The sequence below is a fragment of the Dreissena polymorpha genome, chromosome 4, assembly GCF_020536995.1.
Source record: "Dreissena polymorpha isolate Duluth1 chromosome 4, UMN_Dpol_1.0, whole genome shotgun sequence".
Lineage (NCBI taxonomy): Eukaryota > Metazoa > Mollusca > Bivalvia > Myida > Dreissenidae > Dreissena > Dreissena polymorpha.
The window spans coordinates 43,846,537-43,865,767 of NC_068358.1; the positions used below are offsets into that span (position 1 = coordinate 43,846,537).

The 19,231-nt window shown below is 35.5% G+C and overlaps 1 protein-coding gene and 1 long non-coding RNA gene across 3 annotated transcripts in view; both read right to left on the reverse strand.

Annotated features, from left to right (window-relative positions):
* LOC127879268 (intermembrane lipid transfer protein VPS13D-like) overlaps positions 1 to 19,231 on the reverse strand; it is a 168,166-nt gene that overhangs the window by 41,190 nt on the left and 107,745 nt on the right. Inside the window, 13 exon segments of the mRNA XM_052426038.1 lie at positions 1,520 to 1,598; positions 2,400 to 2,556; positions 4,210 to 4,282; positions 4,790 to 4,913; positions 5,629 to 5,804; positions 7,164 to 7,308; positions 10,932 to 11,021; positions 11,354 to 11,407; positions 13,145 to 13,311; positions 15,752 to 15,931; positions 17,603 to 17,798; positions 18,445 to 18,643; positions 18,932 to 19,076. Of these exon segments, the coding sequence (XP_052281998.1) occupies positions 1,520 to 1,598; positions 2,400 to 2,556; positions 4,210 to 4,282; positions 4,790 to 4,913; positions 5,629 to 5,804; positions 7,164 to 7,308; positions 10,932 to 11,021; positions 11,354 to 11,407; positions 13,145 to 13,311; positions 15,752 to 15,931; positions 17,603 to 17,798; positions 18,445 to 18,643; positions 18,932 to 19,076 (1,785 nt within the window).
* LOC127875978 (uncharacterized) lies at positions 6,418 to 7,090 on the reverse strand. Of its 2 annotated transcripts, none has more exons than XR_008047586.1 (3): positions 6,877 to 7,090; positions 6,631 to 6,794; positions 6,418 to 6,465 (listed from the first exon to the last, which is right to left on the reverse strand). It is a non-coding gene; the product is annotated as an uncharacterized LOC127875978 (long non-coding RNA). The 2 variants fall into 2 exon arrangements; XR_008047585.1 differs by having other exon boundaries at positions 6,418 to 6,547.

Below are 19,231 nucleotides of genomic sequence, written 5' to 3' on the forward strand. Positions count from 1 at the left end.
TTTCTGCGACATTCATGTTGTCGAATATATGAAAAACAAGAGCAAAACATATTCAACCATAAACTGGTCCCAGACCAGATTATCATACGGCACATAAAATCATTATTTGACCATAATGAAAATTATAATAATACTGCCGTAGATCATAAATTAAACAAAAGTATAATTCAAAACAGATGAAAAATAAAATGACGATCAATAAGATTGTCATACGGAACGTTAAAATCATTATTGCACACAATGGCAAATGATAAACAATCTGTCAATAGAAGAACAAGCTTTGCACGATCTTGTAACACATTAGAAGAACATGCTTTGCACGTTCTAGCAATGTATTAGAAGAGCACGTTTTGCACGTGGTCGTTTGACCCTGAAAACACCCAGCATGGTAGAAATAAACCATTGTTCGATAAAAACAAGCATGGCTTACCTTTTACAAATGAAACAAAATCCATTAAATCCACACAAATTAATCTGAATGAGAAATAAAAAGATAAATAACACAATTTATCTATTCAAAACCCCAATCAACTAAGTGAAATAAATCGAAAATCAATATTTTAATTCAGTGCCGTAAAAGACACGTATACACCTGGTCGATCCGGAAAGAATATTGAGGGTTGGTTACCGATTTTTGGCTAGGTTGCATTGCACTATGTTTAACCTGGCCTGTATTAATGTATTGAGGTGGCGGATTCCCAGTTAAAATTCTGGATGAGTTAATTCCCCTTGGAAAGGAGAAGCATGAGATAACAGGTCAGTATTTATGACATTAAAATAAATCATTTTGACATCAAAATTAAACAAAAGGGCCTGAAAGGCCCAAAGTCGCTCACCTGAGATATAAGGGAACTGACTTGCTCTGTGCAGCCCCAAGATATCATAAAAAACAAATGTTCTGACCAAGTGTTATGAAGATTAGACAATAAATGTAACTTTTAGAGTGTTTACAAGTTTTTATTTTAGCCATATAAGGAAAAATGCCCCACTCCCTGGTGGCCATGTTTTTCAACCAACAAGGTTTTTTCTATAGCCATTAATAGCCATATTTGGAAAAATGCCCCGCTCTCTGGCGGCCATGTTTTTCAAACAACTGGACCCATTTTGAAACACTTCCAAGATATTATTGGGACAAATGTTCTGACCAAGTTCCATGATAATTGGACGATAAATGTGGCCTCTAGAGTGTTAAGAAGGTTTTACTATAGCCATATAACTAAAGGAAAAATGCATTGACCTTGACCTTTCACCACTCAAAATGTGCAGCTCCATGAGATGCACATGCATGCAAAACATATGAAGTTGCTATCTTCAATATTGCAAAAATTATGGCAAATGTTAAAGTTGACACAAACAAACCAACAAATCAACAAACAGACAGGTCAAAAACAATATGTATAGACTGGGGGACATAAAAATAATAAATTATAGATAAAAATCTGATTATATCTTGTATTTTGCATGTTATTTATACCGCTTAGCATAAAAGTAAAACTTACCAAAATTCATTGTTACATACCTTTTTTCTAAAGACAACAAAATCGTGTTCACAATCCAAAACTAAATCTGAGCTCTTGGAATAGCTGTAGTCAACATTTCTGAAAATGAAAGGTAAAAATTTGAGTTTAGTTCAGAGAAAATTCATTGAAACTATCTTGTGAAGAAACAATGAAAAGTTCAAAAATAAGAAAGTATAGAGGTTTTAACATAATTGCACAAATCTGTGCAAAATTGAGTTGGAATTGTTTATATATTCTCAGAGAAAGGATGACCCAATAATGAAGCCTCCTATGTAAGAAATGGTTAAACCATTGAATCTCAGAGTTATAAATACCCAAGAATGTAAAATTGTCCAAAAGCCCTGGTACCTATTTATTTTATTTATAAATGTTTTAGCTTGCCCAGCCAGCTTTAACTTTAATTTTTTGCTAATTTAATTTAGGGGTAAAAAGTAAACAAATGCATTTGTTTACTGATGTAACATTTATAAAATTCCTATAATAAAACCAATTTTCATATGATTACAACGGAACACATTATTTCTGTGAACTTTTTATGCCCAAAAAAAGAATAAGGATATGTATATCTTACAGAGTGGTTCACAGCATATAAAACTTCTGTCTTGCACATTTAAACTTAAGGGTAATTACATATTTCAAGTTTCAACTCATTCACTTGAGAAATGTTTGCTTCACAATCCCATCATCAAGATTTTATGCACACAATCCAACCAACGGAAAAACAACACTTAACCAAACAACTAACAGCCTGACTCCAATATATCCCCCGCCAAACTTCGCTTCTAGAGGTACAAAAATATTATTTAATCAAATTGTAATGATTGTAAGACTTGTAGTAAACTGCTTCATAGGTATAAAAAAAATCCGTTGGCATAATACCTCTTGACAGTTGCTGTAGCAGCAATAAAGAGGTAATTTTGGTACACCAGTTGATCGCCTTCACCAAACTTGTTTAGATCATATGTGGCCTTGCCCCCACTGGGGACGGACAGGGTCAGGTAGTGAGGCAAGGTGGGCTCATCTAGCGCGTATGGCACTGCAACAGGGCGATGGGAATAAGATGGGGCATTGTTATAATAAACAAATATTAAAATCAGCTCCAGCTGTTATTTACAGGGCCTCATTCTCAAAAATTGTGTTACAAAAAGAATAGCTTAATTTTACTTGTTTGCGCATAAATTTTGTTTAAACAAGAGCTTTGTAACATACAACACAGCAGTCCCCCACTGTTTAAATGTTGTCAGAGTAACAACAGGATCTCAATAACTTTTATTAACCAAGCTTTGGTACTTTTTTGTTACTGCAGGATGCAAACTTTAAGTTGTCAATGATTAATAACCATAGCAACCATTTATTAGGTCTCATGACAAAAAGAGAAAAAAACACGCAGATTTACCACATATTTGCCCTCTAACAACGTTCCAAGTTTCATCAACTTAGCTAAATAACCCGACATGTTTATTTACACATTCAAAGTCAGTGACCTCAGCTTTAATCAATTTGAAGTTTACTGCTGCATTGTCCTATTGTATAAGTAATTGGTCAATGTCCCTAAATGTGAAGAATGCCAGCAAAGTATTGTATAGACAGGTGTGATCTTCACCTCCAAAGTGCTTGACAAGTTTACATTCTTAATTGATACACAGAAAATAAAAAAATGAAAAAACAATGTGATACTAAAGAAAGAGTAAGGACATTTTTACTATGTACTGTCTTTCAGAGTTCCTTATCGAAATATTATTTTTGAAAGATTCCTTTCCACAGCTTATTTTGTAATGCTCACAAATATTTATTTTTTCAACTCTTCAATACTCATGAAAAATAAATGAGAGCATTTACTTTGTAAATATTTTAGAGAGTTATGGTTCCTGTACTTTGCGATTCTCTTAAAGACATGTGTAAGATTTGTATTATTAAATTAAGATTAATTTGAATACCTCAATACTTGTAGAGTTGTGCTCCACAAAAAGGAACTGTAGACAAAATAAGCAAATCTCAATATCAAATACTAACAAAATAGTTGTGGTTCTTGTGCTTTTCACTTTAACTCAATATCTTGTATCAATGAAAAAGGTTTTATGCAAATTTCTTAAAAATTAATAGTTATGCTCTGCACAAGATTGTTTACTACATGGAAATAACTGTGAACATCCAGATGATAACCTTATAGTTCTCTGCAATTTCCATTTAAGGAAGGCCTAGATTATTTTCATACTTGAATCTTTTATTACTTCCTGTTTTATGATATGCACAAGAAGAAAATTAGTAAAGAAAAATAAAGCAAATGGCAATAATTACTAAACTACTGGTGACAATGTTGTGGTTGTCAACACATCCTCTCAATGTCCTCTTTCAAAGTTTTATTTTAATACATGTATCTTCAATACTAAGTGAGTTATACTAGGCACAAGATCATTGACTACAAGGCATAACTCCTATCAATCCTGAAGTGCGAGTAATGGTCTCATCTCTTCCCTGTAAAGCCCTCAATCCTTTCATAAATCTGTTAAATATATTTCAGTTCTACAGGACAAACTGACGGTCAGATGGACAGATGGAAAGACTGAGGTGTGGACGATGGCATCAAAAACTAACCGAAAGTTACACACATCTATTTTGTAATATGTTTCATTTTTCGTAGCAATCCTACAATTCAATACATTTATGTCCAAAACAAATAGTATCTTACATGAAGTGTTAGGCTTGATGACTGCTCGGAGCCTATCGTCATGGGTCTGTGCTTGGAAGTACTGCAGGGGCATCTGCAGACAACAACATTCAACTAGTCAATTAAGGAATCACTTTGTTATGTAGTCATCTTTATATAGTTCATTCATAGACACAAACTTGGATAAAAGGTCAGACAGGCAAGTGTCAGAGAGAATTTAAATACAATTTGGTGCAATCGTCTTTGTTAATTTCCATTTCATAAACACTCGTTTAGTGATGTACACCAGTTATGCTTTGTGGTTAGACTTTCTAAGAGTCAACCAACAAAGAAATGATTTATTCACAAAGATAACCCTTGGAATATACTTAGAATTACACAATCCCTTTATCATCTCAATTACATTTAATCTAATCTTTTAACAATCTACTACACCAATTACTGCATCATGATATTGTACTGCAAAATACTGAGTAAATTCTATTAATTTGATAAATATATATATGATAAAGCAAAAGTGGAAAAGTGGAAATCTAATCCTATCATGAATAATAGGTGTTCTGTACAAGAAGCCTTGAGTTGTTATGTATGCAGTGGCTACCTCAGAGAAATTGTCGATCCTGAAGGGGGGTGGAGTCTCGTCTGCATCAATGAACACGATGTTGAATGTCTGACCTTGCAGCAACACCTCCACCTTCAGCAGCCTAGAATTTCTCGACTCATCTCTGGGAAATGGAGTACACAAATATCTTTTTGGTGGCAAGTTCTGGTAATTGTGTCAAGCTTGCTTTGGTTAAGGATGGATCAATTATGGCTTGAAGAGTTCACTACCTTGGCTCTCTACATAACCTATTGGACATTCAATTTCTGAGGCCATTTTCTTTCTACAGTGTCTAAACACAAGCATCCATAGATCCTTTGATATTAACAAGAGCACCGCATAACGGGTGCCACGCTCGGCTGCGAAAGCTTGTCAGAATTTATGTATTTATTTATTTTTTTTAGAGGTCACAGTGACCTTGACCTTAGACCTAGTGACCCAAAAATGGGTGTGGCATGTAGAACTCATCAAGGTGCATCTACATATGAAGTTTCAAAGTTGTAGGTGGAAGGACTTTGATTTTAGAGCCAATGTAAAGGTTTAAGCACGACGCCTACGGTGGACGGCTGACGGCGGATGACACAACGAGCTGGCTATGACAAAACGTCGGATTTTCTCCGAAAACAGCCAAGCTTAAAGATGTATTTTATTTGTAAATATTCATGAAACTATTGATACATAGCTTTTTAGATGTCTAATTAAATTAAACAATAAAACTTCACACCCATGCATGGCTAATATATTTATATATTTGTTTTAATTTCACACTAATTTACAACTTTTATCCTACACAAAAGCAATGCAGTGCAATATATAATTCTATTAGCCCTATTTCTTACCTCATATTAATATGAAAAGAACTGACTTCATCGATTTTGAATCCACCCGACCAGTTACATCCCTCAACATCAAGGAGTTTCACACATAACAGCTGATCCAGGTCCGCTCTTGGCCAATGAAAAGGCATGTTACATTGGGTGAAGGAGGTCAGCTGACCCTCCATGTGACTCTGAGCCTGAACGGACAATCATTCAAACAATTATCCAAGTAAATCATTGAATCTAAGGAGTAGCTTAAATGTCACATTTAATACACAGTGCTAAAAATAACATTACACAAACATTGAAATAAGTTTATCAACAACTGATAAGCACATTCAAACACATTTGATTCAATCAATTTTGTTCAGAATACAAAGAAAGCTAACACACAGCAAGATAAATTGAGATTGAAATTATATTGCTGAAATTAAATAATACAAATATTACAATTATTACAAGAAGAATGGATGTCTCAGTAACCCAATATAACATATATAAGGAAGACTATTAATGCCCCATCATACCTCTGCATGTGTCAATGCCTCCGGATTATGCCCCATTTTATCTCTGCAAGTGTAAAATGCCTCTGGCCTATGCCCCATCTTACCTTTGCATGTGTAAAATGCCTCTGGCCTATGCCCCATCTTACCTTTGCATGTGTCAATGCCTCTAGCTTATGCCCCATCTTACCTCTGCATGTGTCAATGCCTCTGACTTATGTGACATCTTACCTCTGCATGTGTCAATGCCTCTGACTTATGTGACATCTTACCTCTGCATGTGTAAAATGCCTCTGGCTTATGTGACATCTTACCTCTGCATGTGTCAATGCCTCTGGCTTATGTGACATCTTACCTCTGCATGTGTCAATGCCTCTGGCTTATGTGACATCTTCCCTCTGCATGTGTCAATGCCTCTGGCTTATGTGACATCTTACCTCTGCATGTGTAAAATGCCTCTGGCTTATGTGACATCATACCTCTGCATGTGTCAATGCCTCTGGCCTATGCTCCATCTTACCTCTGCATGTGTCAATGCCTCTGGCTTATGTGACATCTTACCTCTGCATGTGTCAATGCCTCTGGCTTATGTGACATCTTACCTCTGCATGTGTCAATGCCTCTGGCTTATGTGACATCTTACCTCTGCATGTGTCAATGCCTCTGGCTTATGTGACATCTTACCTTTGCATGTGACAATGCCTCTAGCCTATGCCCCATCTTACCTCTGCATGTTTCAATGCCTCTGTCTTATGTGACATCTTACCTCTGCATGTGTCAATGCCTCTGGCTTATGTGACATCTTACCTTTGCATGTGGCAATGCCTCTAGCCTATGCCCCATCTTACCTCTGCATGTGTCAATGCCTCTAGCCTATGCCCCATCTTACCTCTGCATGTGTCAATGCCTCTAGCCTATGCCCCATCTTACCTTTGCATGTGGCAATGCCTCTAGCCTATGCCCCATCTTACCTCTGCATGTGTCAATGCCTCTAGCCTATGCCCCATCTTACCTCTGCATGTGTCAATGCCTCTGGCTTATGTGACATCTTACCTCTGCATGTGTAAAATGCCTCTGAGCGATGCACAGTTTGTGCTCTGACATGTTGCTGATACAGTATCGAGGGGCGAAAGTCACAATGGTGGTGGCACGGAAATGTCCTTTACCCTGCTTCACTTCAATACCAATATTGTAAATCCTGCAATTATACAAGGATATGCTGTATAATTTTGGCTCAATATTTTTGTTTTCTTTCTGGTGTTTTTTCTTCAGTTTCCGACAGTAGCTACGTCATATCATGAGGGTTTATTGCATACTCAACCCTTTTCAAGGATAGCTGACTTACTAGTACAATAACAAGATACTTTGACCAGCAAATGAAAACTACCCTGCTTAAATGAGATTCATATTTAATTTAACTTTAAGGCATGACAGAATCAATTTTTTTTTCAATGAACTGCATGCAATTGAATACATTTGCATTAAAAAACCTCAACAACAAAAACACAAAATTTAATCCTATTATTAGATAGATTGAGCAATTACAGTAAGAGCGAAATGCACCACTATTAACATTAAGTGGTATCTTGAACTACAAAATTGGGGAAAACAAACATTTTTGGTAGACACATTTTTTTGGAAATTTCAATATTATAATAATTCTGAGGGTGCTATTTTTGTGTGGCCAGTTGTCTTAGGATGGCTGAGTATAAATCCATACTTGGGTGGTTACCTTCTGATATGCCATAATTTTTCAGACCAATTCCGGGACATTGAGTTAAATTGTCCGGGACTTTTGACGATTTTCCGGGACATGTATAAAACGTAGCGATATTTATAGACATATGCATTTTTGGTACGTTTTTTTGTTGTTTCGCATCGTTAATTGCAAAAGTTCAAAAGGCTATCCGAAATACACTTGATCTATTAACGTCAAATTAAACATTACTACTTCCGTTACTAGATACAAGCCACGTGTTTTCAGTGTAAGCGTTCTAAACATAGATGGTGACGTCACTGTGTTATTGTTATTAAGACCGGTGTGTAAAGCGTAGTTGTTGATACGCCTTTATTCATTTATAACATTTATATAATAAAAAATACAACAATACAGTACCGTTAGATCGAACATAAACTGCTTTTAATTTTTTACTCAGCGATGTTGGACTTTAGATGTGTGAACAACTATACTTTGCCCTTACGCAGCGGAAAATAATGACGTAGTAGATTAAAGTCAATTAACAACCACATTAAACAGGGAGGCGGAAAACTACAACGGGCGAGGCATGGTCAGGGGTGATAACCCCAACAAAGGGTTAGGGTAAGGGTTAGGGTTAAGGGTCGGGTAAGGGTTGGGTTTAGGCTAACCCGACCCCTAACACTAACCCAAACCCTAACCCTCTAACCCCCCCCCCCCTTGCGCAATACCATACCATGCCTCGCCCGTTGTAGTTTTCCGCCTCCCCATTAAACAATGTCGCCTTTTCGGTTTGACCGCGAACGTGAGACAATCGATATGATAACAGGACCCCTGTTAATTGATCGATTTTGACACGTAGCGTAGTCTGCCTATTCGGGTAGGCATTGTCATGGAGACGCTGCAGATATACACAGATTCGAGGTGCAGTTAAGCCTAAGATAAGGTACATGTATATATGGATTTTGTAAATTCCGGGACAATTGACAGATTTCCGGGACAGCGGGACAAGTTCTTCATTTCCGGGACTGTCCCGGACAATCCGGGACGTATGGCATGTATGCAAAAAATAGTTTTTTGTGGAGATGGGTTTTGCTCGGATATAGGTAACTCCCAGCTCTTATTTGGCTTTTATCTGGATAGTTAGTCACTTTGCGGAATTGCTTTACATTGCGGAATTGCTTTACATTGCGGATTTGCATATTGCGGAATTGCTTTACATTGCGGAACTTTGCCGATTTGGATAACATTGCGATTACTTTGCGGATTTGGATAAAATTGCGATTAATGTTGCGGATTTGCTCACTATTGCTTATAATAATTTTGCATTGACTGTCAGCTACTTAAATTCAGGAAGGCCACTTGGAGTAATCATTCCTGATTTACATGTAGTTTCGTATCTTTGATGTTGTGGCTCATTCTCTCAAACTAAAATTTTATTTTAACCTAGTCCATATGTTCTAGTCATTTGTTATTGCAAAGGAAAGGTAAAATAAAGAAGTTATAAGAAGTTATAAGTTTATTTTGTGTTATTCGAAATTCATATTCTAAAATAAACACATTTTATGTATTTATTAAAAGACAGAATGTCCTCTTTCTCTCTATACATGTATTTCAGCACAACCAATATCATCATAATTGTTGAACTTTGTAAAAGAAAATTAAACAAATTAAACAAAGGGCAATAACTTCATCAAAACATGTATGAAAGAGTTATGGTTTTTGTACGATGCACTTCCTCTCAAAGATCTCTCTCCATTATATGAAGTTTCATTTGAATCCCTTTAATTAATGATTCTACAATGAAATTATTGTGTGTAATTTGGATTTGCGCAAGAAAAATACTAAGAGAAATAATTCTAAAAGCACTGCAGGGAGTTATAGTTCTGCAATTCCCCACAATGATCTATTAAGATCTATGAAGTGTAATAGCTTCAATTATCATTGAATTATAGAGTGTACAAGAAAAATTTACAAAAGGCATTAAATCTATAAAAGTTATGAAACTTGTAATCTGTACTTCATCTTAAAGCTCTTTATCAATATATGATGCTTCACTTGAAATCGATCTTGGAAAATACTAGAGATGGTGATATGGCCTGTATACCCTGCAATTCCTCTAAATGTCCTCTATCAGTATATTCAGTTTAGTTTATTCCCTTCAATACTTATAAATTTATGCTCATCACACGGACACTTAAGACATGGAAATAACTGTATATATTGCATTAAGAGAATTTCTCCTTAACCAATGCATTTTCTCTTAAAGCCATGCATTACTTCATGAAGGTTCAGTGATATACCCTAAATACTGACAAAGTTAACTTATGCTCCAAACATAAAATCAACAAGAGATGTGTTTGTCAAAAACACAATGCCCCCTAATGCACCGATTTGAAGCCATATATTTGACCTTTGACCTTGAAGGATGACCTTGACCTTTCACCACTCAAAATGTGCAGCTCCATGAGATACACATGCATGCCAAATATCAAGTTGCTATCTTCAATATTGCAAAAGTTAGGACCAAGGTTAAAGTTTTGGGACACACACATACAATGAATGAATGAATGAATGAATTACTGACTGACTGACAGACACCAAAAACAATATGCCCCCGATCATTCGATCCGGGGGCATAAAAATACATAAAACAAACTATCGGCAATATCTTCAAAAATGGTGATAAGAGAGCTGAGGTTTTTCAATTCTGCACTTCCTCTCAATATACACTACCAATCTACAAAATTTAATTAATGTATCTTTTTTAAGAAAATTTACTAATGGGAATAAACACTTTAAAATTTTGGGAAAATACTATGCACTTCCCCCACATTCCCTCTATTGTGATATAAAGTTTTATTTGAATCCCTCCAATACTGGCCGAGTATTGCTCTGAACTGGACAGACTGATTGACACAATTAAGGATAGACTCTGCGATTACTATATGCCTACCTTCAGGGCCTTAATAACTAATTATTTTAGGAAAAAATTCCAACATGGAATATCTACAATAATAAACCTTTCAACATTTTTGGACACAGTCTTAAGCAGATAGAAATAGGAGATAATTTGAAACATAAATCTAAAATTTGCAGCCAAGGAGAGAGTTCAGAGAGCTCACCAATCAGGCCTGTTGGTAGTTCTAGGGGCCACATTCAGCTGACGCACTGTTGGTCTGTCAGCATCGTTCTTCAATGCAAACCCTTTACACCTGCAATGGTAACAGAAATATTTATGAATTATAAGTCAGTCATGGCTTTATATTTTGTGTAACCTATACTCTCAAAGTTCATAGATGAAACACAACCTTTTATTTAAATTGTAGATATCGAATCAGGTTTTTAATTTTGGTAATTTAGTGCATTAATTCATATAAAATCAATAACAAGAAGACAAGAGCTTCAGAAGAAATCGTACTTGTTTAGTCTCTTTAAATGATAAAATGCACAAGAACCTTATTTGCACAGTTATCTAAATTGTTTGTACATAATAACTCTACAAACAGCACAAAACATTAGAAATTGACAACAGTATGTTGCTTACCATACAGGTACTGTGTCAGACCCATGTTTATGCTTGCCCAGTCTCATTTCACATCTGGAAAAACAACAATAGTTTACCACTAATCACCGGCAATGTGAATATTTTGTAACTATTACTGAAAATTATATAAATATATATATAATATATATATATAAAATATAATAAGAAGAAACATTCTGACCAAGTTTTATTGAGAGTTGACTATACGTGTAACTTTTACAGTGCTAACAAAGTTTTACTATAGCAATATAAGGATACATTCCCGAAGCCAGGCGGCCATGTTTTTCAAGCGACTGGAACCATTTTGCTATAGGAACACATTAAAGATATCATAAAAAGAAGTGTTCTGACCAAGTTTCATGAAGATTTGACAATAAATGGGACTTTTAGAGTGTCAACAAGATTTTACTATAGCCATATGGAAAAATTCCCCACTTCCTGGAGGCCATGTTTTTAAAGCAACTGGAACCATTTTAAAACTTGTACAAGATGTCATTGGGACAAATCTTCTGACTAAGTTTCATGATCAGACAATAATTGTGGCCTCTGGAGTGTTAACAAGGTTTTACTAAAGCCATATATAGCCATATTAGGAAAAATGCCCCGCCCCCTGGTGGCCATGTTTTTCAAGCAACTGGAACCATTTTCCAACTTGTCCAAGATATTATTGGGAAAAATCTTCTGACCAAGTTTCATGAAAAACGGACAATAAATGTAGCCTGTAGAAGGTTTAACTATAGCAATGTATAGCCATTTAAGGAAAAATTCCCGCGCCCCCTTGGTGGTCAAGTTTGTCAAGCAACTGGAACCATTTTTGAACTCATTCGAGATATCATTGGCACAAATCTTCTTACCAAATTTCATGAAGATCGAGCTAAAAAGGTGTTTTTTTTTGTTACAGAATATGCATTGATCTTAAATTGCAAAGCAAACTTCCAGATAATGTCACTGTTTTATTGTCAGCATGATGTTTATACACTTTTCTAGTAGAACAAGAGATGAACACAAACAACACAAGCAAATGAACTGTTAAGAAATTTATGATAAACACCTCAAGACAGTAATAGTCATATTGACATTGCTAACTTAAGAATTTCCATACTTATGCAATTTGAAATAAAATACAATTATATTTTACATGTTTTAATGTTAAATATTTTACAGACAGAAACCCAGCATAACATGTTATTTTACATGAACATTATGATTAATCTTTACCCTGCAAAGAAGTTGGATAACTGTAAAATCTATCAATAATCCCGAAGGTTACAAATGTCTGCAAATGGTGGGCCAGCAAAAACTGTGAAAGATAGTCCTTGCCAAAAATGAGTGATTCAACAAAAAAATTAACAGAAACCATTAAATCCTAAAAAAAATATTCAAGTTTATAATATAAAAAGGTCCAAAATATGACTTTTTTGAATGTGAAGTACCTATACAAGTACTGGTCATATTTGAATGTGGAGTACCTATAAAAGTACTGGTCATATTTGAATGTGAAGTACCTATACAAGTACTGGTCATATTTGAATGTGGAGTACTTATAAAAGTACTGGTCATATTTGAATGTGGAGTACCTATAAAAGTACTGGTCATATTTGAATGTGGAGTACCTATAAAAGTACTGGTCATATTTGAATGTGGAGTACCTATAAAAGTACTGGTCATATTTGAATGTGGAGTACCTATAAAAGTACTGGTCATATTTGAATGTGGAGTACCTATAAAAGTACTGGTCATATTTGAATGTGGAGTACCTATAAAAGAACTAGTCATATTTGAAGTACTCACAGATATGGAGAGTTGCTTTCATTGTTGAAGTTAAAGAGCAATGGGGAGACAATCCTTGCCATCTCGTTTTCCTCACCCTGACCTGCGGCCTCGCGGCAGCCATCTTGTCTGAAGACCAGGGGCAGACCAGACTTGTTCACCAGCCAGTACGGAACACTCACTGTCAACTGATACAAGCAAACAAACACACATAGCAACATTGATTCATATTTCATCGCAATCAATACTCAGGCAATTTTGTTTGTATTCCAGTTCCACAAACTTATCTACATGTGAAAATACATTATTTTATGTATGAACAATGTTTTCTATACCATAGCATGATGCAGTCACATTGTCTAAATTGCAGCCAACACATTTCCTGGTCAGTTTAAGATTTAGTTTAAGATAAGATGGCCTAGTTATTTCTGAACATAACACATCAAATTTAAGTACATCACCATAAACATATACATTATGTAGTATATTTTAAAGTACCTTGAAAATAAATTATCAACTAATTTGATACTTTTAATTTGATAATATATTGTTACCAATATCTAAAGAAACACAAACATGTAACAGTTGCAAAAAAATATATACGTGTTTTTAAATCATGAGCTTTTAGTATTGACCAAAAGAAACACATGTAAACAGAGCTTTAACGTTATAATTTCTTCAATAACAATAAATTCCATGTAATCAGGTTTTCAACATTTTAGTTATCAATTTAATAAAATTATTGTGAAATCCCAAATAAGGTATTGGAATAGGCTACCTGCATTAAAGCGCAATACCTCCATCCAAATCATATTTATTGAGCAGAAAATATTTATTGAGCAGAAAATATTTATTATTTTTTAAGAAGAGATGGGAAAGAATACTGTAATGATATTCAAATATTTGTTTTTCATGATCCCATATATTAGAAAATTTGACTTTATACTTAAATTCAAAGATCCGAGTTTACAAACGTCTGTAACATAGTACTGTTCTTGATTGCTACAAATAACACTATTAATCGTATCTTATGTCCTTCCTTGAAAAAGTGGACATGTAAATTCGTTTTAAAAATAGTAATTGATAATTATGTTAGTTTTTTGTCAGTTTATACATTTTATTTTCAAAACAATAACATATTTCCAGTAAGCATATGACTGTAATCTTCATTTATTTCAAAGCAATACTAAATTGCATGCTGCCTTTGTCTTATCAATAGTGCAAATGAAATATATATAAAAAAACACACACAAGAGGATTGCATTGTGAATTACTTTCATGCATTAGTAAGAATCTCAATTTAAGATGTATCTAGAACATATACTTCTAAACGCTAGTTTAAAATAGCCCTCTCGAGTCTTTATAATTTTTTTTTTAGAAACAGTCACTTTGATATTGACTCAACAAAATAGAATCACAAGTTAGGTATCCATGTTAGCTTACTTAACACACCATTTCAGCCTAGTGATCTGTGTCCAAAATAAAGTTTTTGAGCAGAAACCATCTTTTCTATTTATAGTAACAGTACCCTTGACCTTCAGCAGTCTACACCCAAATGAACTCCCATGCGAAGTCTATATTTAACAAGAGGACCTGAAAGGCCCAAAGTCTCACACCTGAGAATCAAAGGAACTAACCTGTTCTGTGCAGCCCTCATTAGAACAGTCTGACCAAGTTCCATGAAGTATGAACTATTTATGTAACTTAAAGAGTGCTAACAAGGTTTTACTATAGCAATATAAGGATAACTTCCTGCCCCAATGTGTCTGTGTTTTTCAACAAACCGGGACTAATAGAATGTTAACAACATTTACTATAGCAATAGTAGGAAAAATGCCCCACCACCCTGGCTGCAATGTTTTTTAACCAACCAAAGCCACTTTTGAACAAGTCCAAGATATTATTGGGACAAATCTTCTGACCAAGTTTCATGAAGATCGGACAATAAATGTGGACTCTATACAAGGTTTTACAATAGCAATATATAGCCATATACTAGTAAGGAAAAATGCCGCAGATCCTGGCGGCCATGTTTATCAAGCAACCGGAACTATTTTCGAATTCCTCCAAGATATCATTGAGACAAATCTTTTGACTATGTTTCATGATGATCAGACAATCAATGTGGCCTCTAGAGTGTCTAGGTTTTACTTTAGCCATATAAGAAAAAATGCCCTGCCCCCTGGCAGCCATGTTTTTCAACCAACCTTAACCATTTTTGAACTCGTCCAAGATATCATTGGTACAAATCTTCTGACCAAATTTCATGAAGACTCGACAATAAATGTGGCCTCTAGAGTGTTAACAAAGAAAATGTTGGTGCCACACGATGCACAAAAGGTGATCACAAACGCTCACCATGAGCACATTGTGCTCAGATGAGCTAAAATTTATTCACACAAAATGTCAGTGCAATACTTCCATCAAATAGTAACAGTGGCTTTAATCTTGACCAAACTGGCCCAAAATGTTACCACAAGAACACAGTGGCAGTATGTCAACAAGCTTAGTTAGGATAGCAAAAGTTTCATTTCAATTGGTCAATTTAAACTAAAGTCATTGACTGATTAAATTGAAAATCAATTCAAATAGCTTTGCAAATGAGGATGACAACAACATCAGTGATACCTTGAGTGATCCGCCCACATGGCAGAGCACACAGATGTTCAGCTCCAGCAGTCTGTTGTCACAATCATAGAGTCGTAGTGTGGCACGGTAGCTGCGGTCTGCAGGCGGTATCTCCAGCTCCTTGCATTGCGGGAAATTCTCCAGGTGTACACCAAACAACAACTTCACATTCATGTTTGCCTGCAGAAAATGAAATGCATGGAACCATTGGTGACAACATTATTTTACTGATTCCCGCACCCGAAAACTTCATCTTAGCTGCTAAATATATCATACAATTTTATGCTAATTATACTATTGGAGGTAATACAATGTGAACAAGAGGGCCAAGATGGCCCTAGTTCGCTCACCAGAGAGGAGTCGGTACATTCAATCTTTACCAAACGTCAAACTTGACCTAGATATTGTCCAGACAAACATCCTGGTCAAGTTTCATCATTATTGAACCAAAACTCTGGCATATGGAGTGATTTTGTTTTTGTAAGATTTGACCTGGTGACCTATATTTTGAGTTGACCCCCTTACCAAACATCAAACTTTGCTTACAAAAATAAATATGACCAAGATTCATAAAATCTGAATCAAAATTGTGACCTCTAGAGTGTTTACAAGGATTTTGTATAATATAATGAAAATTTGGACAATCTAAAGGCAATAATTATGGCATTAATAATGTGACATATATAAAACCAATCTTTTCACCAAGTTTCATGATGATTGGGCAAAAAATGTGACTTCTAGAGTGTTCACAAGCTTTCACAAACTCAACTCTCATATCAAGGAAACAAATGTTCTGACCAAATTTCATGAAAATTGGGCCATAAATGTGACTTCTAGAGTGTTCACATGTTTTCACTATATACATATAGAGAAAAATGCCCCGCCCACTGGCGGCCATGTTTATTACCGATCTGGACCATTTTCAAACTCATCCGAGATATCAAAACTGCCCCTCCCCCCCTGGCAGCCATGTTATTCAACTGACCGGAACCATTTTCGAACTCAACTCTCATATATAAAACCAATCTTTTCACCAAGTTTCATGATGATTGGGCAAAAAATGTGACTTCTAGAGTGTTCACAAGCTTTCACAAACTCAACTCTCATATCAAGGAAACAAATGTTCTGACCAAAATTCATGAAAATTGGGCAAAAAATGTGACTTCTGCAGAGTGTTCACATGTTTTCACTATATACATATAGAGAAAAATGCCCCGCCCACTGGCAGCCATGTTTTTTCACCGATCTGGACCATTTTCAAACTCTTCCGAGATATCAATAAAATATCAAGTGTTTACAAGGTTTCTCTTTAGCCAAATAAGGAAAACTGCCCCACTGGCGGCCATGTTTTTCAACGGACCGGAACCACTTTTGAACTCAACCAACATATCATAAAGACAAGCATTTTGACAAAGTTACATGAAGATTGGGCATGAAATGTGAAGTCTACAGTGTTTACAAGTTTTTTCTTTTTTTTGACCTAGTGACCTAGTTTTTGACCCGGCACAACCCAGTTTCAAACTCGACCGAGATTTTATTGGGACAAAGCTTCTGACCAAGTTTCATGAAGATCGGACAATAAATGTGGCTTCTAGAGTGTTTACGAACAAATGTGGACGGACGACAGACGGACGGACTACGGACAAAGACTGGTCACAAAAGCTCACCTGAGCAATCAGGTGAGCTAAAAATTAGTAAATTCTGTGATTTAAAAGCAAATAATGAATTTTACAATTATTAGTCAGAAGACATACAAAGTATATGTAGATTTACACTGGCATTTACATTGACATACTCATTGACAAGAACACTGACACTAACATTGACATTAACAATACAACGATGACCTACTGCAGGAATCTGTATCTGCTTTCCAGGCTTCACATGTCCACGCAGATCTGTCCCTTTGAAGTAGAACTCCATATCGATCGGTAGCAGATTGTGGACAGTCAAAGGGGGCATAATCATAACCAAGTGTCCAGGCAGGGGGTGTAACTCATCTTGGGAGGACTCTGGGTAGTTCTCATGGCACACTGCTACAGCAAACCTGTTAAGGTATGCAAATATAGATGCACTATAATCTCAATGAACATGCAAATAAGTAGTCCTTTATTTAGAAATAACCACTTTTACCATAAGTCTTTGATCTTATTACCTCAAAAACAAACTACAAGAAAAAATAACAAGGCCTTATTTCAATAATGCAATAGTTATAAAAACATGTTTAACTGTTCACATAACCAACTTGTTTCATGTTTTCTTAATTTATTTATTATTGTTTATTACAATGAAATTGGGCAAATTAAACATTATTTATATGATTATAAATAACAGTGTACCCATTGTTAATAAGTGCATGTTTAACTGCTTTCTAAAATTTACATTTTGAAGTGCTAGGGAATTAAATAGCTGTATAATAAACTCAATAAACCAATTATTAAGTTTATTGGAAAAGTTTGGCATATTTTTTGGAAATGTTGGTCAGATTTTTTGGAAAAAATGTTACTTTTTGCCCTTTTTTAACTTTTTGCAATCGGGAACAGCCTGTAAGAGGCTGTAATTTAGTGCAAAAAAAATCACTGGTAATGGACACAATTGTCAAAATAGATTAATTTTCCGATTAATGCAATACCAGACATAACCCATTGTTTATTAAAAATTAGAAGAACCAGAATGTGCGTAACCTTTCTTACCTATAGATAGCATCTTCACTCTGACAAAACCTGGTATCGGAGATCACCTCCCCTTTCTTCCGAACCTGCTGCCAGTTGATTGGCTCAACACAGAAGTTCACTGGCCAATCAAGCGGACGCAACCAGAGACGGGAACTGATGAAGTGGATCGGAATCGGTTTCTTCTGGTTTGACTGAATTATAAAGTTCTCAAAGCGACCTGAAAATTGGAAACGAGCAATAATCAAGAAAAGGGACCTTACAAGAAAACAGTGTAATAAATGAAGAAAATTGAATAAATCACTTCGTTTCTGCATCTAAAATCAAGTGTGAAGGACCTCAACAAATTTGAGGTACGCACTCCAAGTATCTTCACTACCAGTACTTTTGCAAATGAATTAACAGATGGATTGATGGACAGAGGGACGGACAACCTGAAGTGCCCTAATAAGACATCTCTAGTCCGTTACATAACCAATATAAGACTTCTTCAGAGATTATGCCCCACCAGGTATGACTGGGTTATCCATCCTGAGCTCTATGGGTTCACTGAGTTGGTTGGACAGCATGAGGGCTGATCTCAGTGTGATCACCTTCCGGGCTGTACCCTCATGGGCAATGTCGAATACCACACGGGTGTGAGGACGCTTGCCCTGTAAATACACCAGAGACTTTCCTTTATATCTGCAAATATGGTACCAATTTCTGTAAACCTTTGGTTATTATGAGCTAAGCAATAGAAAACCTTACAAATATATGAACTTACAGTATTCATTCAACTTAATACACCCGAGGGTTTAGACAATAT